General features: G+C 39.3%; 1 protein-coding gene across 7 annotated transcripts in view; it reads right to left on the reverse strand.

Moving 5' to 3' along the window:
• Positions 1 to 24,179, reverse strand: part of Gab3 (GRB2 associated binding protein 3) — a 99,415-nt gene extending 75,236 nt beyond the window's left edge. For all 7 annotated transcript variants that reach the window (XM_075958199.1, XM_075958204.1, XM_075958198.1 and 4 more), the window contains exon 1: positions 24,054 to 24,179. In XM_075958199.1, the coding sequence (XP_075814314.1) occupies positions 24,054 to 24,125 (72 nt within the window). In that variant the 5' untranslated portion in view covers positions 24,126 to 24,179. The remainder of the gene's footprint in view (positions 1 to 24,053) is intronic.
• Positions 24,180 to 27,138: the final 2,959 nt, after the last annotated feature.

Below are 27,138 nucleotides of genomic sequence, written 5' to 3' on the forward strand. Positions count from 1 at the left end.
TTAAAGTGAAATTTCACTGGTGTGGTGGCTCACGCCTTTAATCCCAGCAATTGGGAGGCAGAGGTAGGCAAATCTCTGTGAGTTCGAGTACAGCCTGGTCTACAAGAGCTAGTTCCAGGACAAAAATACAAAGAGAAACCCTGTCTTGAAAAAATATTAAAGTGAAAATGAAAAAAGTCAAGTGAAGAAAATCTATACAACTCTTCTCTTTTTCTCCAAAATAGAGATTAAAACACGGAGGAATAGGACAAAGGAAATGGTAAATAAACAAACATATTGAGAAATGTTCAGAAATCATTTGGAGAGCTGAGGGCAAAGTTGCCAGTAAGAAACTTCGTTATAACCTTATTCCTTCAAGAAAGAACCCATTTACATAAAAGAGTCTGTGTAATTTCTCAGTTGCTGTAGAGATTGCAGCTAGGCAAAGCATGACCACTCTATAGATTACTGAACTATAGATTATTTATTACTGCTCTTCTACAAATCCCCCCATAAGCACAGTTAAACATACACAGGTATGTTGAATTCGACTCTGCATAGCATTTAACAAGACCTTCAACCTTGATGGGGTAAACCTCAGTGCACATCTTTTTTTTTCTTTTTTGAGACAGGGTTTTTCTGTGGTTTTGGAGCCTGTCCTGGAACTAGCTCTTGTAGACCAGGCTGGTCTTGAACTCACAGAGATCCGCCTGCCTCTGCCTCCCAAGTGCTGGGATTAAAGGCGTGCGCCACCACTGCCCGGCCTCAGTGCACATCTTTGTAGTTCCTCAGTATTACTGGAATGAAGAATCACTGCTGCTTCTTAGGTGACATATTTCGCTTTCTTCCCCTCTCCCCCCAACTTAACACTCACGGCACTGAGGATTTCAAGTGGAATATACTGTAGTAGACTTCAGTTTCTTTGCATAATTTTTGTAATTTATATTATATTTAATAACCCTATCATATGTTTTTAAACTAAATTATATGACTTGAATAAACATTTTGTTTCAGTGGGAATCACATAAAAGGTCATAGGGTTCTTTATTATACACAGTCCACTGAAACCTTAAACATTTAAGGAGAACGGAGTTACCACAATAGTAAGAGTATATGAATCGACTTGAGACACTACTTTTATGGAGAAAAGTGTTCATGTTGAGTGGCATTTTGATGGTGGTACACCACAAACCAACCTGATTGTCAATGGCTGGTTAAGTATTATGCTGTTATGGGATAATATTTGTACAGTATAAATATGCATCTTTGCCAAGGCACCTTCTGATTGGTTTAATAAAAGAGCTGACTGGCCTGTGGCTAAGCAGGAAGTATAGGCAGGACAGCAAGACACAGAGGACACTAGGAAGAAGAGCAGAGTCTCAGGAGTCTCAAGAAAGTCACAAAGGGAAGCAAGATGAATGTATTATGTTGAAAGAAGGTACAGCCACATGGCAGAGGTTAGATAAGAAATCTTGGTTAATTTAAAATAGAAGAGTTAACCAACCTGAGCTATCAGCTGAGCATTTATAATGAATAAGTCTCTAAACGGTTATTTGGGAGCAGCTGCAGAGACATAGAGAAACTCCACTTACATCATACCAGTTAATTTTCATAAAAATTTGGCAAGTACGGGGAGAAAAGTGGGATCTTGGGGGTGGGGTGGGAAGGGGGTAAGGGGAGATGGGGAGAGAAAAGGTAGAAGGGAAGGAGGGGGGACTTGGGGAAATAGGAGGATCGGGATAAAGGAAGGTTGGATAGGGGAGCACGGAACCACAATCCTTAGTTAAGGGACCCACTTTAGGGTGGGCAGGAGAATTGACCCTAGAGGGGCTCCCAGGAGCCCAAGCTGAGGTCCCCAGTTAGTTCCTTGGGCAGCTGAGGATAGGGAACCTGAAATGACCCCATCCTAGCGCAATACTGACGAATATCTTGCATATCATCTTAGAACTTTCATCTGGCGAGGGGTGGAGATAGAGACAGAGACCCACACTGGAGCACTGGACTGAGCTCCCAAGGTCCCAATGAGGAGCAGAAGGAGGGAGAACATGAGCAAAGAAGTCGGGACCACGAGGGGTGCACCCACCCACTGAGACAGTGGAGCTGATCTACTGGGAGCTCACCATAGGCCAGCTGGACTGTTACCAAAAAAAGCATGGGATAAAACTGAACTCTCTGATCATGACGAACAATGAGGGCTGATGAGACGCCAAGGACAATGGCACGCAGTTTTGATCCTACGCAATCTGCTGGCTTGGTGGGAGCCTAGCCAGTCTGGATGTTCACCTTCCTAGATATGGACGGAGGGGGGAGGACCTAGGACTTACCACAGGGCAGGGAACTCTGACTGCTCTTTGGACTGGAGAGAGAGGGGGAGAGGAGTGGGGGGAAGGGGAGAGGGGTGGGAGGAGGGGGAGAAGAGTGGGAGGAGAGGGAGAAGAGTGGGAGGAGGGGGAGGGAAAGGGGAGGCTGGGAGGAGGTGGAAATTTGTTTTTTTTTCTTTAAAAGAAATAAAAATTAAAAAAAAAATTTGGCAAGTATGTTGCTGCCTAACATGTTGCAGACCTTGGGAGATCTCCAGGATTCAGGCTCTACCATGAACTGAAGGTGAAGTAAAATGTAAAGATGTAGTACAATTCAAATGTAGTACAGAGTTGTTAAAAGCAAACAACTTCTTTTCTACTTGAAGAAGAATCATCCTAAAATGTAGCAATACTTCAGAGTCTCAAATTGTTATTCAAATAACTTTTGGTTCAATAAAACTTGGATGATTGATGCTATTGCCTTGAAAGTGGAACTTCAGATGGAACCTAGCTCATTGTACATAATCAGTTAACATGCTGGCTTAGTGAATGATTCTAATGAAACTTCTACAGGGGTATTGAAAAGCAGTTTTACTACACACAAGCTTGACAGAATTGTAGTCTCTACATTTGGATGATGATCAACCTATTTGAATATTTGGCAAAAGATTCTTTCTGGTCAGCATTTTAAATATTCTTATGAGGGGCTTCTTTCCACAGAAGATGAGAACCTGTAGATTCGTTCCAGGCTAATGTGGTCTGATGGAACAAGACCCCCAAAAGGTTTCTGTAAACCCTAAAATATTTCAACCAACAACTAGCAGGAACAGTTTGGAGAAAACTATGCCCAAATTCCCAAAATGGGAATTTTATAGATGTTTATTTTTATTTAAAGGGGAAAGATGGCTCAGTTGATAAGAATACTTTAGGTATAAGCATAAAGGCCTGATTTTGTATCACCAGAATCCACAGAAAAGCAAGATATAGCCACTGCATCCACCTGCAACCACAGTGCTTTAGGAGGCAGAGATAAAATAAGTGGGTTTGCTGACCACCTGCATACCGTCAGATTTACTGAGATTCTATCCCCCACATATACACAGTGCTCATTATTCAGACCAAATGAAATAAATGCTTGAAAATTTTATATATTTACCTGTCTGTTTAAGTATGTGCATCAGATGTGGGAAGTCCTTGTGTATAAGTGTTGCTTTTATTAGCTAATATATAAAGCTGTTTAGGCCAATGGCTTAACAAAGTATCAAACGGAGATATATAGAATAGGCTGAGTCAAGGAGATGCCATATAGCTGCTGAACAAGAAGGACATGCTGGAACCTTACCTGGTAGGCCACAGCCTCATGGCGATACAGATGAAAAGAAATGGGTTAATTTAAGATATAAGAGTTAGCCAGGAATATGCCTAAGCTGTTGGCCAAACAGTATTGTAATTAATATAGTTTCTGTGTCATTGTTCAGGTCTGAGCCACTGGGAAATGAAAGAATAGTCTCCTCCTACAAATTGGCACCCAAACGTGGCCAGGCACATATTGACTCTGGGTGCTTGTATGCCTGCTCAGGGTTAGGAGGAAAGTAGCTGAGAGCAAGCCTGCAGCCCAGCACCTCTGCCTGGGCAAGCAGCTGGATCAGGTCTGCTAGGCAAGCACAGGCAGAAAAGCATGAAGGATTTGCACTACCATACACAGAGATATTTCCAGGCCGTGCAGCATGCTGCATGGCAGATTTAGCTTTTACTCAGACAAAAGGGTTTATGTGCTACACAGTGCTTCCCAGAGTTGAGGTGATAAGCAGGGCTCCTCCCAGTAGTTCCAGAGCTGACAGTAAATGTACCTCTGCCATAGTGAAAGGCAAAGAGAGGTGGAGCCAGCATCCAGGGCTGCCACAACCACACTTCTTACCATTTTAAAACGCTCCTTGTCAGAAAAGGATTTTAAATACACAATAAGACAGATTCAGACAAAAAAAAAGACCTCTAAACAAGACATAATGTGTTTAAAAATGTATGTAGGCTTTTGAGAGAGAGGAAAAAGAGTATAGACAGTTATAAAAAAAAAGCAAACTCTTTAAAGAGACAATAAAAGTAATATAAAAGAGTACAGACAGTTATAGATTAAAGGAGTAAAAAAAGAAAGAAAAAGAAGCTACAGAAAAATGAAAAATATACAGAGAGTCTGGATTATGCATATTATTCTGTTTTCTTTGAATTGTTGACTATAGAGAGGCATTTGATTCTGGAGGCTGCAAAGTTAAACCAACATAAAGGTATCTTGACTTCAAAATTTGGGTCTAAGGATATGTTACTTTGGAAAAGAGGTTCTGCTTTTATTTCCACAGAAGATGAGAACCTGTAGATTCGTTCCAGGCTAATGTGGTCTGATGGAACAAGACCCCCAAAAGGTTTCCGTAAACCCTAAAATATTTCAACCAACAACTAGCAGGAACAGTTTGGAGAAAACTATGCCCAAATTCCCAAAATGGGAATTTTATAGATGTTTATTTTTATTTAAAGGGGGTTGATCATAAGTGATTAATGGTCATAGTCAATTTAAAAAAATAAGGAAAATAATATATAGAGATGAATACTTTGCATTGGTATGGATCTTGGTCTATTGATACATTTTTAAGGTTGATTTTGTTATACTGTGTAGTAATAAGAGCGGCGGGGCTGAGTCCCCAACACCCCAGCCACCTGCTCGGCTAGCTTATGCCCCGAAATAACAACACACAAACTGTATTCATTTAAACACTGCTTGGCCCTTTAACTTTAGCCCTTACTGGCTAATTCTGATATACCTATCAACCCATCTCTAATAATCTGTGAGCACCGGTCTTACCGGGAAGATTCTAGGTCGGAGTTTCATTGCGTGTGTCTGCCCGGGAGCGGGGCATGGCGTCTTTCTGAGGCGTCTGCTCCGGAGACGAGAGCTGTGGAGTCTGAGCTCACTTCCTCTTCCTCCCAGCGTTTTGTTCTGTTTACTCCACCTCCCTATCTTCTGACCAATGAGGACCAAGCAGTTTCTTTTTATTTAACCAATGGCCTTCCTCCATCAATACTGTATGTATATATATATATATATATATATATATATATATATATATATATATATTTCTGCTCTTGTTTAAAGTATTGTGATTGTGCAGCCCATTTAAAAATGTAATGTACAGATTAATAGATAGTCATCTATAATAGTCAAACTGTAGTCATGTTAGTTAAGTTCTTCTAGATGTACAGAGATATATTTCAGGATCTCTGTGAATTCAAGGCTAGCCTGGTCTACAGAGCAAGTTCCAAGACAGGCTCCAAAGCTATGCAGATAAATCCTGTCTTGGAAAACAAAACAAAAAAAATCAACAACAGAGTCAGTTAGATAGAAAGATAATATTCAACATGTCAAAGACCTACAGAATATGACATTTAAAATGTTTTAAGTACTTAGACTTTTCTCAACAGTGAGACATGTCTGCTCCTGGCAGCATCAATTACTTCAAGAGGAAGATGGGCATCGAAGAGTCGCCTTATGGAGTTTGTGAGTCATTTGTGTGCTTGCATAAGTATGTGTGCAGTTGTATGTGCCTATTTGTGTACAAAGGCTAGAAAAGGGTGTCATCTCCCTCAGAGCTAGAGTTCTGGGCATCTAGAGGTTACTCAGCTTGTTATGTGAATGCTGGATTCTGAACTTCAAGCCTCATGACTATGCAAGAAGCACTCTTAACCACTGAAACATATCCAGTACCATCCCCCATGACCATTTTAGTTACATAGTATTGAGTTATACCTTTAAATATATTTATATGTAAAAACTTTATTAGTATGTAAGAAATGTAGATTAGGTGTTTGAAACTCAAGCATAACAGTGGTATAATTTTAAAATCTTTCCTACTGTTTTTATTGGGCCATACATTTTTCTCTGCTACCCTCCCTTCTTTCCCTCTCCTCTTTTACAGTCTAACATTACCATCACCCTCCAAATTTACTCAGGAGATCTTTTCTATTTCTCCTTCCTATGTAGATCAATATATGTCTCTATTAGGGTCCTGTTTGCTGTCTAGGTTCTCTGGGGTTGTGGACTATAGATTTTTCTATGCTTTATGTCTAAGAGTCACTTTTGAGTGAGTACGTATTATATTTAATCTTTCTGGGTCTGGGTTATCTCACTCAATATGTTTTTTTCTAGATCTATCCATTTCCCTGCAAATTTCAAGATGTTATTATTTTTTATCACCCAGTACTACTCCATTGTGTAAATGTACCACACTTCCTTTATCCATTCTTTGGTTGAGGGACATCTAGACTGTTTTCAGGTTCTGACTACTATGAATTATGCTTCTATGAACATAGATGAGCATCTGTCCTTGTGGTATGATTGAGCCATCCTTTGGGTATATACCCAAAAGTGGTATTGCTGGATCTTGAGGTAGAATGTTCCCTAATTTTCTGAGAATTCGCTATACTGATTTCTAAGTGCCTGTACAAGTTTGCACTCCCACCAGCAATGGAGGAGTGTTCCCCTTACCCCACATCCTCTCCAGCATAAGTTGTCATCATTGTTTTTGATCTTGGCCATTCTAATAGGTGTAAGATGGAATCTCAGAGGTGTTTTGATTTGCATTTTTCTGATGGTTAAGGATGTTAAACATTTCCTTAAGAGACTTTCTTCCATTTGAGCTTCATCTGTTGAAAGTTCTCTGTTTAGGTCTGTACCCCATTTTTTATTGGATTATTTGTTCTTTTGATATCAAGATTCTTGATTTCTTTGTATATTTTGGAGATCAGTCCTCTGTTAGATGTGGAGTTGGTGAAGATCTTTGTTTTGTTAATTATGTCCTTTGCTTTACAGAAGTGTCTCAGTTTCAGGAGGTCCCATTTATTAATTGTTGCTCTCACTGTCTGTAATACTAGGGTTATATTTAGGAAGTGGTCTCCTGTGCCAATGCACTCAAGTGTACTTCATACTTTCACTTCTGTGAGGTCCAGTGTGGTTAGTTTTATGTTGAGGTCTTTGATCCATTTGGACTTGAGTTTTACGCATGGCAATAAATATGGATCTATTTGTATTCTCCTATATTTTTGTATCCAGTTATGCCAGCACAATTTGTTGAATATGTTTTCTTTTTTCCATTTTATATTTTTAGCTTCTTTGTCAAAATATCAGGTGTTTGTAGGTGTGTGGATTGACATCCGTGTCTTCAATTTGATTCCATTGGTCAATCTGTCTGTTTTTATGCCAATACCAGGATGTTTTCATTACTGTAGCCGTATAGTAGAGTTTGAAATCAGGGATGGTGATGTCTCTAGAAGTTTCCTTATTGTACAGGATTGTTTTGGCAATCCTTGATTTTTTGCTTTTCCATATGAAGTTGAGTATTGTTCTTTAAAGGTCTGTGAAGAATTTTGTTGGAATTTTGATGGGCATTGCATTGAATCTGCAAATTGCTTTTGGTAAAATTGCCATTTTTACTATGTTAATTCTACCTATCCAAGAGCATGGCAGATCTTTCCATTTTCTGTATCTTCTTCAATTTCTTCCTTCAAAGTTTTAATTTCTTCTCAAACAGGTCTTTCACTTCTTTGGTTAGTGTTACTTCAAGATATTTTATGTGAACAGAATCCTGGGAGGAAGAGGAAGTGAGGCAGACGCCATGCTTCTGCTCTCCAGGGCAGATACGATGAAGCTCTGACCCAAGATGGATGTAGGCTAGAATCTTCCTGGTAAGTCACCACCTCGTGGTGCTACACACATTAATAGAAATGGGCCAAGCAGTGTTTATATGAATACAGTTTGTGTGTTGTTATTTTGGGGCATAAGCTAGCCAGGCGGCTGGGAGCTGGGTGGCAGGAATGCAGTCCACAGCTCTTTCTACAGAGATGGATTATCTCAGGATATAACAGCTATCTGGAAATATGCTTAAGCTATTGGTCAAATAGTATTGCAAATAATATATTTCTGTGTGATTATTTCATGTCTGGGCAGTCAGGAACAAGTGAACAGCCTCTGGCTACAATTCTCTCTGTGTCTTTTGATTAGTTTGGATAAAGATTTGTCTATTTTATTGATTTTCTCAAAGAACCAATTCTTTGTCCCATTGATTCTTTGTATTGTTTTCTTTTTTTCTATTTTTATTGATTTCAGCTCTCAATTTGATTATTTCCTGTCATCTAGTCCTCCTGGGTGAGTTTGCTTCTTTTTGTTTAGAGCCTTCAGGTGTTCTGTTAACTAGCTAGTGTGGGATTTTCTTCAGCTTCTTTATGTATGTATTTGGTGCTATGAACTTTCCTCTTAATGCTGCTTTCATTGTGCCCCATAAGTTTGGGTATATTGTGTGGTCATTTTTGTTGAATTTTAAGAAGTTTTTAATTTCTTTACTTCTTCCTTGACACATTAGTAAATAAGGTGAGCATTGCTCAATTTCTATGTGTTTGTGAGCTTTCTGTAATTAGTGTTGCTGTTGAATTCTAACTTTAAGCCATGGTGATTCGGTAAGGTACATGGGGTTATTCCTTTTTTTTTTGTATTTGCTAAGGTTGCGAGACGAGTATGTAGTCAATGTTTGAGAAGGTTCCATGTAGTGCTGAGAAGAAGGTATATATCTTATGTTTGGTTGGAATGTTCTATAGATGTCTGATAAGTACATATGAAGCATAACATCTGTTAGTTCCCTTATTTTTCTGTTAAGTTTCTGTCTGTCTGCCCTGTCCATTGGTGAGAGTGGACTGTTAAAGTCTCCTACTATTAGTGTGTGGGGTTTTATGTGTGATTTTAGCTTTAGTAATGTTTCTTTTAGATATGAGGGTACCCTTGTATTTGAGGCAGAGTTGTTCAGAATTGAGATTTCCTCTTGATGGATTTTTCCTGAGACAAATATGAAATGTCCTTCTTTGTCACTTTTGATTGCTTTTAGCTTGAAGTCTATTTTGTTAGCTATTAGGATAGCTACACCAGCTTGTTTCTTAGGTCCACATGATTGGAAAAAAATTTCCAACCCTTTACTTTAAGGTTGAGGTATGTTTCTTGTATGGAGCAGAAGGATGAATTCTGTTTTCATATCCAAACTGTTAGCCTGTGTCTTTTATAGGTGAGCTGAGTCCATGTTAGGGTCACTATTTGACACCATTTAGAGTCTTGCTATTTTAGAGTCAGTAGTTTTTTGGTGGTCCCATGTTGCTCTTTATGTTGTTGAGTGTGTTTTAACTTGCCGTCTACCCATCTTTTCCTCCAATTGGCAGAGCTGGGGGTGTGTCTCTGGTGATCACTCCTCCAGGTGCCAGGCTCAGATGGTTGCTCCTCAAAGGTGGAGTGAGGCCACAGTTCTGGCTGCTAGGCACTCCCTGAGGTCACTTGGGCCTTCCTGCCTGCTCCTGGAGGTCAATTGGGCCTTGCTTGTCTGCTCCTGGAATTTGTTTGGCCCTCTTGGAGGTTGCTCAGCACTCCTGAACACCCTGATAAATATTTTCTAGTCTGTTTTTTGAAATAGTCTCACTGTGTAGCCTTGGCTGGCCTAGAACTCACTTTGTAGACCAAGCCTACCTCAAGGCTGGTGTATTTTTAGTATTACACTGAACGAAAATTCTAGAAGGTAAGAACATTTTCAACTCTATGTGATTTGTTCCATTAGTTATGTCAAACACTGTAGGACCTATATGGTTATACTTATACATTTTATGTTCACCTCCCCCACAATTATGCCAGCATACAGCAGTTTTGCTCAACCAATTTTAAAACAAAGTTTTTTACTTTATTTAACTTTTTCTTTTCTTTCTTTCTTCTTTCTTCTTTCTTTCTTTCTTTCTTTCTTTCTTTCTTTCTTTCTCTCTTTCTTTCTTTTCTCTCCCTTTCCTTCCTTCTCTCCTTCCTTCCCTCCTTCCTTCCCTCCCTCCCTCTTTCCTTTATTTCCACATTTCTTTATTTATTTCTCAGGCAAGATGAACATTTAACTCTCTTGTTTAGTTGCTTACTTGCTTGCTGAGACAGGTCTCATTCCATAACCCACACTGTCTTGGAACTCATACAGCCTGTGGTGTCTTCACAGTCACAGAATCCTCCTGTCTCAGCTTCCTATGTACTGGAATTAGAGGTGTGAATCATCATACCTGCTTTTTTTTTCAAAGTCTTGCAATGTGAAACCTCAATTTTGAAAACATACATTCTTTACCACAGCGTAGTACTCTAATGTGTATATATTCCACATTTTCTCCATCCATTCTTCCATTGAAGGACATCTAGGTTGTTTCCAGGTTCTAGCTATTACAAATAATACTGCTATGAACATGATTGAACAAATGCTTTTGTCATATGATCAGGCATCTCTTGGGTATATTCCCAAGAGTGGTATTGCTGGGTCCAGGGGTAGGTTGATCCAAGGTCCCAATGAGGAGCAGAAGGAGGGAGAAGATGAGCAAGGAAGTTAGGACCATGAGGGGTATATCCACCCACTGAGACAGTGGGGCTGATCTATTGGGAGCTCACCAAGGCCAGCTGGACTATGACTGAAAAAGCATGGGATAAAACTGGACTCTCTGAACATGGTGAACAATGAGGGCTGATGAAAAGCCAAGGACAATGGCACTGGGTTTTGATCCTACTTCATGTTCTGGCTCTGTGGGAGCCTAGCCAGTTTGGATGTTCACCTTCCTAGACATGGACAGAGGGGGGAGGACCTTGGACTTTCCACAGGGCAGGGAACCCTGACTGCTCTTTGGACTGGAGAGGGAGGGGGAGAGGAGTGGGGGGAGGAGAAGAAGGGTGGGGGGGGAGGGAAATGGGAGGCTGGGAGGAGGGGGAAACTTTTTTTTCCTTTTCTCAATAAAAAAATAAAAATAAAAAAAGAAAACATACATTCTTAGAAAAGTACACATCTTTAATATTGTCTTCTAAAGATTGGTGGATAGGATTTGTGAAGGATAAATCCCCTACCAGGTAATTCTAAGTAGAGGCCTCCAACTGCTCTTTAACCCATGACCCAAAGAATAAGCTACTAGTTCATCCAACCCAGGACCTTGTCCTTCCTCTTCACCATAACCAGAAATATGCTCCTGTAATTAAAATGGATACCAATCACTAAGATGCTCACTTAAGCTGAGGAAATTCACTGTTTCACATAGAACAGAATTGCTCACATTTGGCACTATTGGCATTTTGGCCTGAATTCTATTTTTGCTTGTTTTTTTAATTAGCAGACAAAGTAATGGGTTTCAACATGGCATTTTCATTTTTACTTTGCTGATATTTTTCCCACACTATCCCACACCCCTGCCCTTCCAACACTTTCATGTCATATGTATACACTCCACACTCCCTTCCCTAAAACCTCTTTTGCTTCCTCTCATGATCCCCTTTCTAGTTTCCTCACCTCTATCCACACTCATAACCACATAAGTACATATATACAAAAATTAAAAGTTAGCATCTATATATGAAAGAGAACATCAGTATTTGTCTTTATGAGTTTGGATTATCTTAGTTAACATAGCAATTTCCAGGCCCATTCATTTTCCTGAAGATTTCATAATTTCAATTTTCTTTATGGTAAAATAAATCCACAATGTGTACATGTGCCACATTTGTGATGAGGGCTATCATATCTGTTGAAGGTTATTTGGCAGTATTCCTGATTTCTACCCACTAGATGCCAGGAGCATGCTCAATATCAGTTTTAACAACAAAAACACTCCAAATATTTTTAAATGCATCTCTTATTCCAAACGATTAACACATTTATAGTTAACTAATACTAAAAAAAAGGTTTTGATTTTATGATCTGAGATCCAAATTTAAGTGAATTTCTTATGGTTTTACTTTTCATTTTTATTTTTTTTAAATTGCTACTCTATAGGAGGAAAATCTACTCTCATGGAGAACCCCTTGATAGAGACAAAAACAGATCATCAAGAATCATCAAGTGTTTAACGACTACAAAATCGAGCTCAAAAACCTCTTCCTCAAACACCACAAATACATTCTTCCTGCCTCAAGAACTTTGCACCCTTTTTCTAGAAATCCGTTCCTCTATCTCGGGCTTGCATTCATCCAGTGGTCCTACCAGCTGTGATGAGAAGTGGGCTCTGCTGACTTTTATTATCGTAGACAGAGCTCAGAACCTTGTTCAACTCACAGCTGCCTCCCTGTCATATGTGGTTTAATGCCTGGCAGGACTGAGAGCTGTGAGATCAAGTACATCAAATCATTTCATTTCCTCAGCTTCTTCCCTCTCATGGAAGTGGGGTGGGGTTGGGATAGGGGAGTTACTACTGGGTCTAAAAGTAGTCTAAAAACAATGCTCAGTTTCTTTGATTTTTCCATATCTATTTTTTTAGAATTCATCACTTTATGCTTACTCAGCTCTGATGCAATGGAAGAATACCCTAAAGTAGACATTTGGAGACCCTGGGTAAAATACTACCTCTGGAGTAAGTGAGCACCTTCACAGCTCAAAGAAAATAAAGCTTTTCAGTACCGGTAATGTTCCTGGTATGCAAAGGGAAGCTTCTAAAGTGAATATCATTCTGAAACTGACAACTGACCCTAAACAGGCACAGTCCTCGGCTTATATATGCAATCAATGGGTGTGGTAGAAAAAAAGAGGAGCCACAATAGACCCCACTTAAGACATATTCCTTCCCCCTATTATTTGGCAGTTTCTAGTGCTAGAGGACCTGGAAAGAACCTCTAATTTTTCCTCTTTTTTCTTTCCTGTTTTACTATTTCCAGTATAGTTTTTGTTTCATTTTTTTAAAAGCACTTATGTCTATTTTTTATTTAGACCAAGTCTCATGTATTTTACATTGGCCTTGAACTCACTGTGTAGTTGGTGCTGGTCCTGAAATCCTGCTCCTCCTGTTTTCACTTCCCAAATGATGAGATAACAGGAGTGTATCATTGTGCCTAGTTTATGTATGTGGTGTTTAGAGTCAAATCCAGGGCTTAGAGCAAAGTAGGCTAGGCTGGGAGGTGGTGGAGCACAACTTTACTCCCAATATTAGGGATGAAAAGGCAGACAGTCCTCTGAGTTCAATACAGATCAAGTTCTGGGACAGACAGGGCTATGCAGAGAACCCATGTGTACTGGCTGATTTTGTGTGTAAAGTTGACATAAGCTAGAATCATCAGAGAAGAAGAAGCTTCAGTTAAGGAAATGCTTCCTTGAGATCCAGCTGTAAGACATTTTCTCAATTAGTTATCAATGGAGGAGTGCTCAGCCCATGGTGGGTGGTGCTATCCTTGGGTGGTAGTTCAGAGTTCTATAAGAAAGCAGATTGAGCAAGTCAGGGGAAGCAAGCCAGAAAGCAGGATCCTTCCATGGCCTCTGTATCAGCACCTGCCTCCAGGATCCTTCCTTGTTTGAGTTCCTATCCTGACTTCCTTTGGTGATGAACAACAATGTGGAAGTGTACACCAAATAAACCCTTTCCTCTCCTACTTGCTTTCTGGTTGTGGTGTTTTGTTACATCAATAAGAACCCTAACTAAGACACCCTGCTTTAAAAATCATTTTCTAAAAAAGGCAAGCTAGGCTAGCATTCTACCAACTGAGCTGCAGGTCCAGTCTATTTGTGTTTTTATGTTTAATCTTCTGATTACCTTTAGCCGATATTATTTAGGTATTTTCTTATTTTGTAATTGGATGTTTTCTTTCCTTTTATTGAAAGTAAATTTTTTTCTCACATAATATATCCTGATTATAGTTTCCTCTCCTTCAACTTCTCACAGTTCCTCCTAACCTTCTCTCCATCTAGATCCACTTCCTGTCTCTCATTAGAAAGCAAAAAGGCTTCAAATGGATAACAAAATATAATATGATAAAAATATAATGATAAAACAAAAACACATTGGAATTGAACAAAACAAATACAAGAAAAAGAGCTCAAGAGAAGGCACAAAAGCAGAGACCTTCTTGTTCATCCACTCAGGAATCCCATAAAAACACTAAACTGGAAGCTATACTATATACACAGAGGACCTGGTACAGACCTGTGCAGGCCCTATGCATGCTGCTTCAGCCTCTGTGAATTCATATGAGCTTTGATGTTGATTTAAGGGATCTTTGTTTTCTTGGTATCTCCTCTCTGATTCTTACACTCTTTCTGCCTCTTCTTCCACAGGATATCCAAAGCCCTGAGGGGAGGAATTTGATGGAGACATCCCATTTAGGGCTGAATGTTCCAGACATTATGTTCTCTGTATAATGTCTGGCTGTGAGTTTCTGTACTTGTTCCTATCTGTTGCAGGAGGGAGTTTCTCTGATGATGGCTAAGCAAGGCATGGATCTGTGATTGTAGCAGAATGCCATTAGGAGCAATTTTATTGCTATGTTCTTCTAGTAGAACAGTAGTATTTAGTTTTACCCTAGGTCCCTGAGCTATCTAGTCTCAGGTTCTTGGTTGGGTATGGGTCCCATCTTGTGGAGTGGGCCGTAAGTCAAAATCAGATATTGATAGGTTACTCCTATGAGTTTTGTGCCCCCATTGTACTAGCATATCTTGCAGGCACCATTGTAGGTCAAAAGGTTTGTAATTGGATTGGTGTTTACATTTCTCACTTAAGGAGCATGCAGAATACTTTACTGTACCAAAGACAATAGCACATAGGAGTGAAGGCTCTATGTAGGCATCAGTTCAACTTCTCCATGTTCAATGAGCTGTATAAGTGTTATCTTTGGCAATGGGGCCTTGCTGTAGATTTGTGGAAAGCAACCTATAGTCTGGACAACAGCTAAGATTGATTGGGGATTCCCATGGTGCCACTTTGGCTAACAACTCAATTAGATGTAACCCAATCTTGGTTCTAGAAGCTTCATTTGGCAACAAGCGACCTTTCTTTCCCATTATTTGATGATTTCATTTGGATTATCTTCATATATGTATATGTTTTAGGAAGAATCTACTGCATTATATTTCAATACTACCCCTCAAATGGACCTTAATTTTAGCTCTCTCCCTATATTTCCCCTCTCATCTTAATCTCCCCTCTTGATCCTTCCATTCAAAGACTCCCACCCATCCATCCATAACCATCTATTCTCTCTTTTTGAATGAGATCTATGCGCCCCCGCCCAGTCCCTTGCTCTATACCTAACATTATCAGTGACTTAATAGCTAATATCCACATATAAGTAAATACATACCATATTTCTCTGTCTGGGTCTGAGATATTTCACTCAAACTAGTTTTTTTCCATTTCTATCCATTTACCTTTTAATTTCATGATGTTTTAATAACAGGATAAAGAGCTGGGCAGTGGCAGCACACAATTCCAGTACTTGGGGAGCAGAGGCAGATGGATCTCTATGAGTTTGAGGCCAGCCTGGTCTACAGAGCGAGTTCCAGGACAGGCTCCAAAGATACACAGAGAAATCCTGTCTCAAAGAAAAAAAACTGAGTAATACTCCCTTATGTAAATATACCATATTTTCTTTATCCATTCTTATGTTGTGGAACATCTAGGTTGTTTCCAATTTCTGGCTATTATGAATAGAGCTGTAATGAACATGTTTGAGCAAGTGTCCTTGTGGTAAGATGAAGCATCCTTTACCGTGGTGGCATATGACTTTAATCCCAATACTCAGGAGGCAAAGGTAGTGAATCTCTTGAGTGTAAGATCAGCCTGCTGTATATAATGAGTTCCAGGCCAGTCAGTGATACGCAGTAAGACCTTGTCTCAAAAAAAGAAAAAAATACTAATCTAAAAGGGAGTGTTCTATAAAGACAAAGAATAAATGAAACAAGTAGCAAGACAGACTAAAATTTAGTCACATTAAGTGTAAATACTATAAACAAAAAGACTATCAAATTGAACAGAGAAGCATGATTAACTATAGACACCTACAATAAAAATGTTAATGAAAATGCTAAAAATTAATGTAAAATGATAAATACATAAAGAAAACTGGAATATATTAGCATCAGACAATATAGGTTTTGAAGCAAAAAACAAGATGTTAATTCATAATAACAAATGAACCAATTAACCAAACAATTCTAAAAGATCTCAGATTGCAAGGCAACTTATGAATCTGGAATACGGGGAGATACAGAAGCCTGCAGGGAGGGACAAAATGCAGCACTTGCTTGCCTGGTCAGTGATTACTGTGTCAGTAAGAAAAATTCAGCTGAAACAGTGAGTTGGAAGCAGAATGTAGTACAGTGCAAAGCTTCTTAAACTTTTTTCTACTTGTGATCCCCCTTCATCCAAGAAATTTTTATTCAACATTCAGCACATAAGTATATAAAATAGGTATACAAATTAAGCATCCTTTAATAATAAATGATAAAGAAAAAATACTTTTAAAGTGTTTGGTATACATATAATATTATCATTTACTTTGATGAAAGCAAATTTTCATACTACTATAATGTATGTGCTTATTTATTTTTAAATAAAAAATTAAATCTTTGGCCTGCTCTATAGGTAAAGAGACTTATCACCTAGTCTGAAGTCCTGAGTTGGATCCCTGGAACCCTAATGGTGGAAAGAGAGCACAGACTCTTATAAGTTATCCTTTGACCTTCATAATGTGTACTATGGTTCATGTGTGCACATATGCACATGTACTTGTGCAAACACATACCAAATAAATACAAAAATTAAACTTACCTGAATATTTGATTCTTCAAGATATAGAATATTTTTCAGAGGTGATTGATACTTTGATTTTATAATCATCAATGTTCTTTGCATAAATATGTAGTAAAAATGACAAAAATTTAGGGCCATTCCAGAAATTGTTGGAAATTTTATACTAATCCTAAATCAAAGTCTATTTAATGATTTTTTATGAAATGCAAGCCAGCACACAGTAATTTTAAAAACCAAAGATTCTAACATAATACATTGCAAAGATAGACAATGAGGAATGTCAGCAGGAAAATACTGAAAGTCTTTGTTTTCTATTATTTTTCTATAAAAGCTGAAAAATTTTATATACTCTAATAACCTGTGTCAAGATATTTTAGAAAGTGTTTGTTGGTATGGTGGCTTGCATATGAAAAATATGCATGTATGTTCAGAGCCAAGACTTCAGTGAAGTTATAGGATACAGCATGCAAGCATTGCCATAAACACCTTGGATTTATTATTCATTTGGTTTTTAATTAATTTTTGATAGGTACACATTTATCAAGGTTTTACTGCTGCCAAATTTTGCTCAACATCCACATTTAACCCTCTATTGTGTGATAACCCACAGTTTAAGAAAGTGGAGTATATTGGAAAAGGGTGGGGCCCTTGGGCTCTCTTAAGTATGGGAGAGTTAAACTCTGTCAGGCTTTTCCTCCACAATTCCTGTCAAGTACTTATCAGGCCAGCAACGATAGAGTAAACCCAACAGACAATGAAACTCTCCTATGAGTACCAAAAGAAACTGACTTTGAGGAAAAACATAAAAAGATATTTAAGAGGTATAGCTCATTGGAAGAAGATTTGGGCACCGTGAGTAAGGCCCTGGGTTCTCTCTCTCTCTCTCTCTCTCTCTCTCTCTCTCTCTCTCTCTCTCTTGGTTTTTCGAGACAGGGTTTCTCTGTAGCTTTGGAGCCTGTCCTGGAACTAACTCTTATAGACCAGGCTGGCCTTGAACTCACAGAGATCTGCCTGCCTCTGCCTCCCCAGTACTGGGATTAAAGACGTGCACCACCACCACCCAGCTTGGGTTACCTCTCTTGTGCTAAAAATAATATCATGATTTTTTTCCCCAAAAAACTACAAAGAAAAATGGGCAAACTAGCCAGGGGGTGATGGTGCACACCTTTGATTCCAGTATTTGGAAGGCAGTGGCAGTTGGCTCTCTGAGTTCGAGGTCAGCCTCGAACAGAGTGAATTCCAGGACAGCCAGGGCTACACAGAAAAACTCTATCTAGGCGGGGGAAAAAAGAAAGAAGGAAGGAAGAAAAAAGAGAAAGAAGGAGTGAAGGGGGAGGGAGGGAAGGAGACAGAGGGGGGAGGGAGAGGGAAGGAAGGAAGGAAGGAAGGAAGGAAGGAAGGAAGGAAGGAAGGAAGGAAGGAAGGGAGTTGAGTGAGCTTGGGGATGCAGGCCTACAATTCTAGCTACTCAGCAGGATGAGGCAGGAAAAATGCATTTCAAGAGCATCTTAAACTACTCTCTCCTTTAGCCTAGGGACAGTGTGGTAAGGGAAGAGTTCCTTTGTAAAGACAATCAGGGTCTGGGCCATAAGCCTGAGACTCCCACAGACTGTTCCCCTGAATTAGGGACTGCTAGCCAAATCTCAAAGCTCAACAAATAAAATTAATATTTTAATGTAATGAAACTAGCCAGAGTAACAATAAAATTAAGCCCAAAACAATCAAAAAGAAACAACAAAGATGAAAGAATAAACTAATGGAATTAAAAAGAAAGAAAATAGTAGATATCAATGAAAATGAAGGCTAATTCCTTGAAAATATCAGAAAATTTAACAAAACTCTAGCCAGAGTGGTCATAAAAACAGGAAAACAGATGGCCTAAGTTACAGAATAATAAATGAAAAAGGAAGCACTGTTACAGATCCTATAATGGGAAAAGAACAAGAAGGAATACATCAACTAACTTAATTTTGATATATCTGACAATTCAGTAGAAACTAAGAAAAGCCTTGGCAGACTAAACTACTACAGATCATTCAAGAAGCTATGGATCTTCTAAATAGCTCTTTAAAGAAATGGAATTCTAATTAATGACACCCTTTCCAGAAAGAGATGGTCAATTTCAAATTGTTTCAATAATGAATTCAACCAGATATATTTAAGAAAAGAGGAATACTAATTGTATGCAAAATCTTTCAGAAAATGCAAGAGAGAACACTTCCTTTTTTATTTTACATGCCCAGCATTGTACTAATATCAGAACCAAACAAAGATAGTCACGTACACACAAAAAAAGGAAAACTCTGTCTGTATCTACCATAAACAGAAGTACAAATGCCTGCAGCAAACTACTAGCAAAGCAAATCCAATAATACATGACAACCACATGAAGTTTATCCAGGGAGCTCATGGCTGGCTCAGCATTAAAAATCATAGAATAGAGTGCTTACTAGTAACATGTGCAAAGCCCTGGGTTCCATCTCTAGCATCACAAACATAAAAAGGAATCACAGCAAAATCCTTCTCAAAAACAGCAAAAATCAAATAAGACTAGCCAAGAAGTCACCATAGTAACAGACTAAAGAAGAAAAGCAAATTGTTACTTTATAGATTAAAAAGTATCAATTCTCATTTAAAAAAAATCTCAGTAAACTGGGCAGTGATGGTGCCTTTAATCCTAGCACTTAGGAGGAAGACGCCGGTGGATCTCTGAGTTTGAGGTCAGGCTGGTCTACAGAGCTAGTTCCAGGACAGCCAGGACCACATAGAGAAACCCTGACTCAAAAAAAAAAAAAAAAAAGACAAAAACAAAAAAACAAACAAAAAAACCATAGACAGACAGACAGAAATGCTCAGCAAATTCAATTTGTTTAAAGTGTCTACAAAATACCTATAGTTGAGACCAGAGAGCTGCTCAGTGTTTAAGAGCAGTTGTTGATCGTGCAGAGGGCCCAGGTTTGATTCCCAGACCCCACAAGGCGACTCACAACTGTAATAATTCAAGACCCAGGGGATCTGACTCCTTCTGGCCTTTATAGGCATTACGTGGCATATAGATATGCATGCCAGCAAAACAGCCATACACATAAAACAAAAATAAACTTTAGCTGGGTCGTGGCGGTGCATGCCTTTAGTTCCAGCACTCAGAAGGCAGAGGCAGGCAGATTTCTGTGAGTTCAAGGTCAGTCTGGTCTACAGAACAAATTCTAGGACAGCCAAAGTTAAAAACAGAGAAACCTTGTCTCAAAAAAAAAAAAAACCAAAAATAAATAAATAATAAATAAACTAAAAGAAGACCTATAATTGAAATATTTGAAATTAAAAAATTAAATGCTGTTATCCCAAATATTGACATGGCAAAGGATATCTTTTCTCATCATTTTTATAAAACACTGATCATACTATAATTTCTAAGTACAAGCAAGGCCACAAGTACTAATAAGTGACTAATTTCAATAAAATCAATTGACACAGTAATTTATAAATTATTATAGAAAAGCAAACTACTTAGAATAATCAAACCAATTCAGAAAAAGTAAAACAAAGATAGAGGCTAAAACTAAATTTTTATGAAGCTATGCTCATCAAAAAGTATGATATTGGCATAGAAATGAACAAATAGTTGACCATAAAACAGACATTCAAAATCTGATATTTTGATTTTCAAATTTTTGAAGTCTTAGTTGGGCATGGTAGTTCGTGTTTTTAATTCTAACATTCCAAAAGCAGGAGAATTGCTATGAGTTTGAGGCCAATGTAGGCTACATAGTGAATTCCAAGCCAGCCTGGACTATAGTATGAGATCTTGTCTCAAATAAAAAATAAAATAAAATCTTGGTTCCACAAAAATTCTGTAAAGAGAATGAAAAAACAAACTATAGAGTGGTAGAAAATATTTGCATTTGCATGTCCAACAAAAAAAATTGTATCCAGAGGCAAAAGAAGCCCCTGTCACTTAGTGTTATATTGGCTTAGTTTATAAGTTAGCTTAGTCTGACATGTGTACATGTGTGTGAGTCCAGAGGTGGACATTGGGTGTCATTCTTCAATCACTTCTCTACCTTTGCTGACAGTGCCTCTCACTGAGCCTGAAACCCACCAATTCCACTAGATTGAATAGCCAGCAAGCCCCATGTTCCTTGTGTTTCCACATTCTTACTGATGGAATGATAGGTATACATCACTGTGCCCAGCTTTTACGTGGGTGGTGGGAACCTAACTCAGGTGTGACTAAGCTATCGTCTCAACCCTCTAAGTAATTTAAACATTACTTAAACCAATGGAACAGAAGTAAGCTAAAAGTTCATCAATAGAAAACATAAGTAATTATACACCTATTATAAGGAATATTATACAATGATTTGAAAATGAAGTAAATCTATATGCACTAACTTGGAATAATATATAGACTGGTTGTAAAAAGGAAGAGAAAATTATTGGACAATCTCATTTATGTGAAAAGAAAATTACAGATTTTCTAAGAAAATTTCTAGAAAAAAAAAAAGCTAACAGCTTTTGTCCTTAGGAACAACCCTGAGAAGGGTAGGATGTGGGAAAACTTCTATTCATTTCTACAATGTTTGAATTCTGATAAAAAGAATAAATGTCTAGATTATTTGTGAAACACAAGAAAGAAATCAACTTTCTTCAAAAAAGGGGCAATGATAAAAACTAACTTTTTGACAGCCTTGGCTTATGTAATCAAGTAAATGAAATACAATGTACTGAAAGATTTGCCTGAAAACAGACTGAGCTTCCATTTGTTAATACAAACATTGATGGCCTGCCAACACAAAGAACTGGGTTATTGTCCCAGTTGTGCTAACTAGCTTCATTACATTAGTATGCTAAATATATTATAACTATGGAATTGTAAGAACCTAAACCAATTCTTTTCTGTTTCTTCTGAGCATCAAACACTGAGCCTACTTTAGAGATAGCAGCCAGTTAGGGAGTAGAAACTACTCACAAGAGTTGAATTAAACAGCACTGCCTGACCTTGTTGAAGTGTCTCATCGTTGACCTCTAGTGGCAAAATGAATTCCTGCATCTCTTAGTAATCAGAGGGATTTTTCAAAGATAGAAAAAAAAAGAGCAGTCTCTATAAAACAAAACAAAACAAAACAAAACAAAACAAAACAAAAGGTTCTCAACCAGGGACTAAAAGATCAAGGTTTATGCCTAGGTTCTCTTCTGCTTTCAATCTTGTCTATCATCACATACTCCACACATCTCTAATCTATTCATTATCCACTCTTAGCACAGGGCCATTTTAACAAACAAACAAACAAAAACTACATATGACAAAAGATCTACCCAAGTCTTCCAAAATTATGAAACACTAACAAACTTTCCTAAACTAGCCTGTTGAAGACAAAATACAAACCAAATTGGAGGGGGGTTGGTGAGTCACCCATAAACCTTCTCCAGACTCATCATCTTTCTGAATCAACTACTGAAAAGTTTGTTCCACTCTGAAAATATCGTTTAAATGACTTTCATTAAGGGCAGCAAGGAAAGCCACTCAGGGAGCAGCACTGCAAGCCTCACCTGCACATGTAGAGCAGAGGAACATGTTTTTGCCTCCTGCCTCCTCTATATCAGTGCATCTTCAAAATAGCTGAAAACTTAGGGAAGCAGCTTGGTGCAAAGGATGACAGATGGGGGACTTTGGGTTTAGGAATTTGTGGAGTCAAAAAAAGATGATGCAGGGCAAGGCATGGTGACACACAACTGTAATCTCAGCAGAGGCAGGCAGATCTCTGAGTTCGAGGTCAAGCTGGTCTACACAGTGAATTCCAGGACAGACAGAACTATGTAGAGAGGCCCTGTCTCCAAGGGGGGGGGGATACTGTTATTATTCAAAGAAATGCTCATATTTCTGCATCTGTGATGGCTACATACCAAACAGAACAACATTCTTTGATTCAGCAGCACAAACAAAAACCTTTCCAAAGTCTCCTAAGAGTAAGATACCGTCTAAACCAGAAATGGAGGGGAGGGGAACCACTGGGCAGCTTGAAATTCAGGAAGTGCTCTTGTTACAAATTCTAGAAGTATCCATGTACTATTGCACTCTTCTTATAATCATGAACTTCTACATGATATGTGCTCTTCAATATGAAAACAGAAGTATTGGTGAATATGGACAAAATAAGGACACCAGTTGGAAAGCTATAAACACAAGTACCAGGTAGAATCGCATTTGGAGTGGGATGCCTCCGCAGAGTGCAAACCATGGCAGGGTAGTTACCACCAGCACACTTTGGTTTCGCAGAGAAATTAGGAATTATGAAGGACAGGGATCCATCAATGTACTTCCAGCCCCCCCCAATAAAGGGGCAAGAAAAGCTAATATCTGTTTATATGCAGCTCCCTGGGGACTAAAGTGGTTCTTGCTTTGCTAATGGCTAAAGACAAATCAGTAGCAATTAGATCTTTAAGCAGAATATTTTAAAGATCTTATCCCGAGAACTCTAGATATAATGAATCTTTGAGTTGTGGGCAGCTTAAAGATGGTCATATAATGTGTAGAAAGATGTGCTTTTCCAAGTGCCCCTTATTTCATAATAGCAAATGTCAATGGTTCCTGCTGTACTAAAAAAGCATAGTGTCATCATAAAGAATATGCTGAGAAGGGACATGATGAGAAAGGAGTTACACTGTATGGTAGGCTCCCAACAGGAGTGTCTTGTGATAGCTACAATGATAGTACTCATTACAGTCCAAGAGGAATGCAGCAGCTTCACTAAAGTATCCCACACAGGTATCCTCTTACTGTCCACTTCCCCGTCCCTCTCTCTGTTCTCCTCACTGTGAAATGGAACTCCAGTCAGACACAGGGCACCCTTTAGAGATGTCTCTGCGGCTGCTCCAGAATACAAACTGGCCATGGGACTTTTAGCCCCAACCCACCTCCCTCCAGAGCTGACTGTGGCAGCATAGAGTGATTGAACACAGCGGGCAAGAGGTACCAGGCCAGCCTGCTGCAGGGTGCTGCAGCAACACAGCTCGACGTAAGATTTCACTTTCCGTCGTCCACCGGCCTCGCCTGTAGCTAGGGAGCTGAGAACAGTTACGTATCGCGCGCCTAAAACCAGGGACTCCCCAGGACCACGCACGGCCACCCCACGGGCATAGAACCGAGGACACGAAAGCCAGGGGTGAGTCAGCGCCCCTACTCACATAGCGCTGCAGCTTCCTCTCGGGGGGCGACTTGACGAGCCAACCCGTGCACACGGCGTCGCCCATGCTCATCGTGGCCGCTAATGCCGCTACGGCGGCTTCCTCCAGCTGGGCTGGCCGCCTGCAGCAGGAGGAAGTCTAGCTAGGGATGCCCCGGGGCGGGCCCGCCAGCATAGCACCGCCCCAAGCGGCCGCGCGACGCCCCCACCTCCGGCCCCCCGGACTTGAGGAAGGGACGGCAGCCAGGCGCTGTTCTAGAGCCTAGACGGCCAGGGCAAAAAACAAGCAGCAAAGTTTAGGAAGCCCCTTCGAGCAATTGCTGTGCCACAAGAGGCTCTGCCTCTGGAGACCCCAAGCAGGACGACCTGCCGCTCTCACCGAGTGTCTAGAGTGCTATCTTCATAGTCATAGTAAAGGAAGGAAGGAGCCCGCCCACGAGAAAAGCTTTAAATGACCCAGTGGTAGCATCACGATGAAGCTGTTCCCTCTATCCACCCCTGAACACTCATGCCAACAAGGGTTGGTCTGCTGGCCTCAGGGGTTCAAGAACAAATACCTATGGCCCACATTTGTCATATATATAGTTCAGAGAGGAACTCCTCTTCCATTTTCCTGTCCCACTTGATTGCTTGCAGAGTACTGTGATTTTTCTTCCCCTATTCCAAAGATTATTGTCTTTAGTGATGAGCTACCTGGATAGAACTGTTTAAACATTCTAATGAATGCAAGTGATCCAAATTCAACAATAGTACTATCTGCACCTTCTCTGATTCTGGGGCTTTAAAGAATGAATCCAGGGCTGATTAAGCCAGGTTGTGTGCTATGTACATACTCTAAAAACAAACAAAAGAAAACAACTAATGTTTATTGTGATTGTAGTACCATATGCTGGTCATTGTCATAAGTGCTTCACAGCACCCACACAAACACCCTATAAAATATATTGTCAATTTTGACCAAGCATAAGATGAGAAAATAATAATAATGTACCCTCTATATAGCACATACCCAGGAAGTCACCCATAGCAGTTAGAGTTAGTTGTCTGTCTCAAGACTTGTCTGTCTCATCCCTCTAAACACCACCTGCTCTTTGTGAACACACTTTAAAAACTGGAAAGCACCACAATAAAGTTAGAATTAGCATCCAACAGACCATCCATGTGATGTTTGCTGGCATCTGATCAGCTTTCTAATCTGCAATGATCTTTTCCCCTGGTGTGATGCTTCTTACTTGGAAATGACACTTAGAAGAAATAAAAAAAAATTACAAAACAATTACCACACTACATTTACAATGTCTAGGGAGAGATGACCATCTATATGGTATGGTTCATTGTCATTGTACAACCAGGGAGAAAAAAGAATTCATTTGAGGTGTTTCAAGTGGGGAGGGATTAATTTCACAAAGGTGGCACTTAGCAAACTCATTGGCAGTACAGCAGCAATGAAATCAAGGAGTGCCATTAGTCACAGCTTCAAGGCACATCCAGAGTACAAAGCAGAGGCTGAGAATCAGTTTCTGTCACAAAGCTGGATTCCAGCTGCTGCCAACTCATGTCTCAGACCCTATTTCACTGTGACCATCATTGCAACCATCTGCCTCCTCTCAGAGTTTCAAGTCTCACATTAGCCTATATAGTTAGCCAAACCCAATTCACATGAAGAAATATAGAAAAGGAATATAGATAATATCTTTATTTAGCTTTCTTACCTCTCCAAATACAGAGGGGAAATCTAAATTGAAACTTTTCTTGCTACTTAATACATAATACACACTCATTGTACACAAAATAAAAAAGCACAGCCAGGTGGTGGTGGCACACACCTTTAATCCCAGCACTTGGGAGGCAGAGGCAGGTAGATCTCTGTGAGTTTGAGGCCAGCCTGGTCTACATGGTGAGTTCCAGGACAACCAGGACTGTTACACAGAGAAACCCTGTCTCGAAAAACAAGCAAGCAAACAAAACAACAAAAAAAACTATAGAAACAACACATTCACACAAAGCAATGTTATTATCTTTTCTACAAATTAAGAAAATACCCCTAAAAGAGCTCAATGGTTCCATTGTATTGTACAATTACTCAATCTAGCCATGTCTGCGGGATAGTTATTCTTCTCCTAGTTCAGGTACCATCCCATATCAATAACCTACAAGCTAAAGAAAAATATATAAAACTAAGCTTTATGAACTTTTACTTGACATGCACAAAATATAGACAAAACGAAGACAGGAAAAGTTGAGGAGAGGGAGAACAGAACAACAATATTCTGTGATTGCTCATGAGTCTAATTGGTATGTCTAATTTATTTCCTCTATTTGCTTTCTAGCTAGGACATCAACTGATAAAAATTCTTTGTCTAGTGCAGTGATTCTCAACTTTCCTAATGCTATGACCCTTTAATACAGTTCCTCATGTTGTAGTGACCCCCCGAACCATAAAATTCCCATTGCTGCTTCATAACTGAAATTTGGCTACTGTTATGAATCATAATGCAAATAACTATGTTTTCTGATGGTCTTAGGTGACCCCTGTGAAAGGCTGAGAACTGCTGGCCTAGTGGGTGAACAAAACCTTTTATTTTCCGGTTAAGTCTAGAATCCCAGTGATCTTATCTGAATATCTCACTGTCAGGAGATGCTCTGAGGATCCTGTGGATTCAAAAACATAGCCTCTCTGGTCTTCTTGTTTAAATACAACCCTTGATAAAATTTCCACTTGATAATCACATAATTCATACTATAATTCATACATAATCACATAATTCATAGCTAGAATCTATGGCTGCAAAGTTTCCTGGCATAAAGAATGTCAAATGGCCAGGTGACAGTCTCAGTTTTCAATGTGTCAAAACCAATGTCTCATCCTTGGAGAAGCATTTCTCCCATTGGGATGCAAAACTTTCTAACCAGAAGAACTCAAAGTTCTGGTTATGGAAAGAAACACTTGAAAGTGGGTTGTTATGTGTAATCATAAAAGGAACTACTGCAGATTGCAGCTCGTAATTCCAGACACTTATCAATCCTGACCTTGGGGAAGTAATGTTGTTTAGTGGTCACTAATTGAACATATTATGATGATTTCC

This window comes from Microtus pennsylvanicus, chromosome X, assembly GCF_037038515.1.
Source record: "Microtus pennsylvanicus isolate mMicPen1 chromosome X, mMicPen1.hap1, whole genome shotgun sequence".
In the NCBI taxonomy this organism is placed as follows: Eukaryota; Metazoa; Chordata; class Mammalia; order Rodentia; family Cricetidae; genus Microtus; species Microtus pennsylvanicus.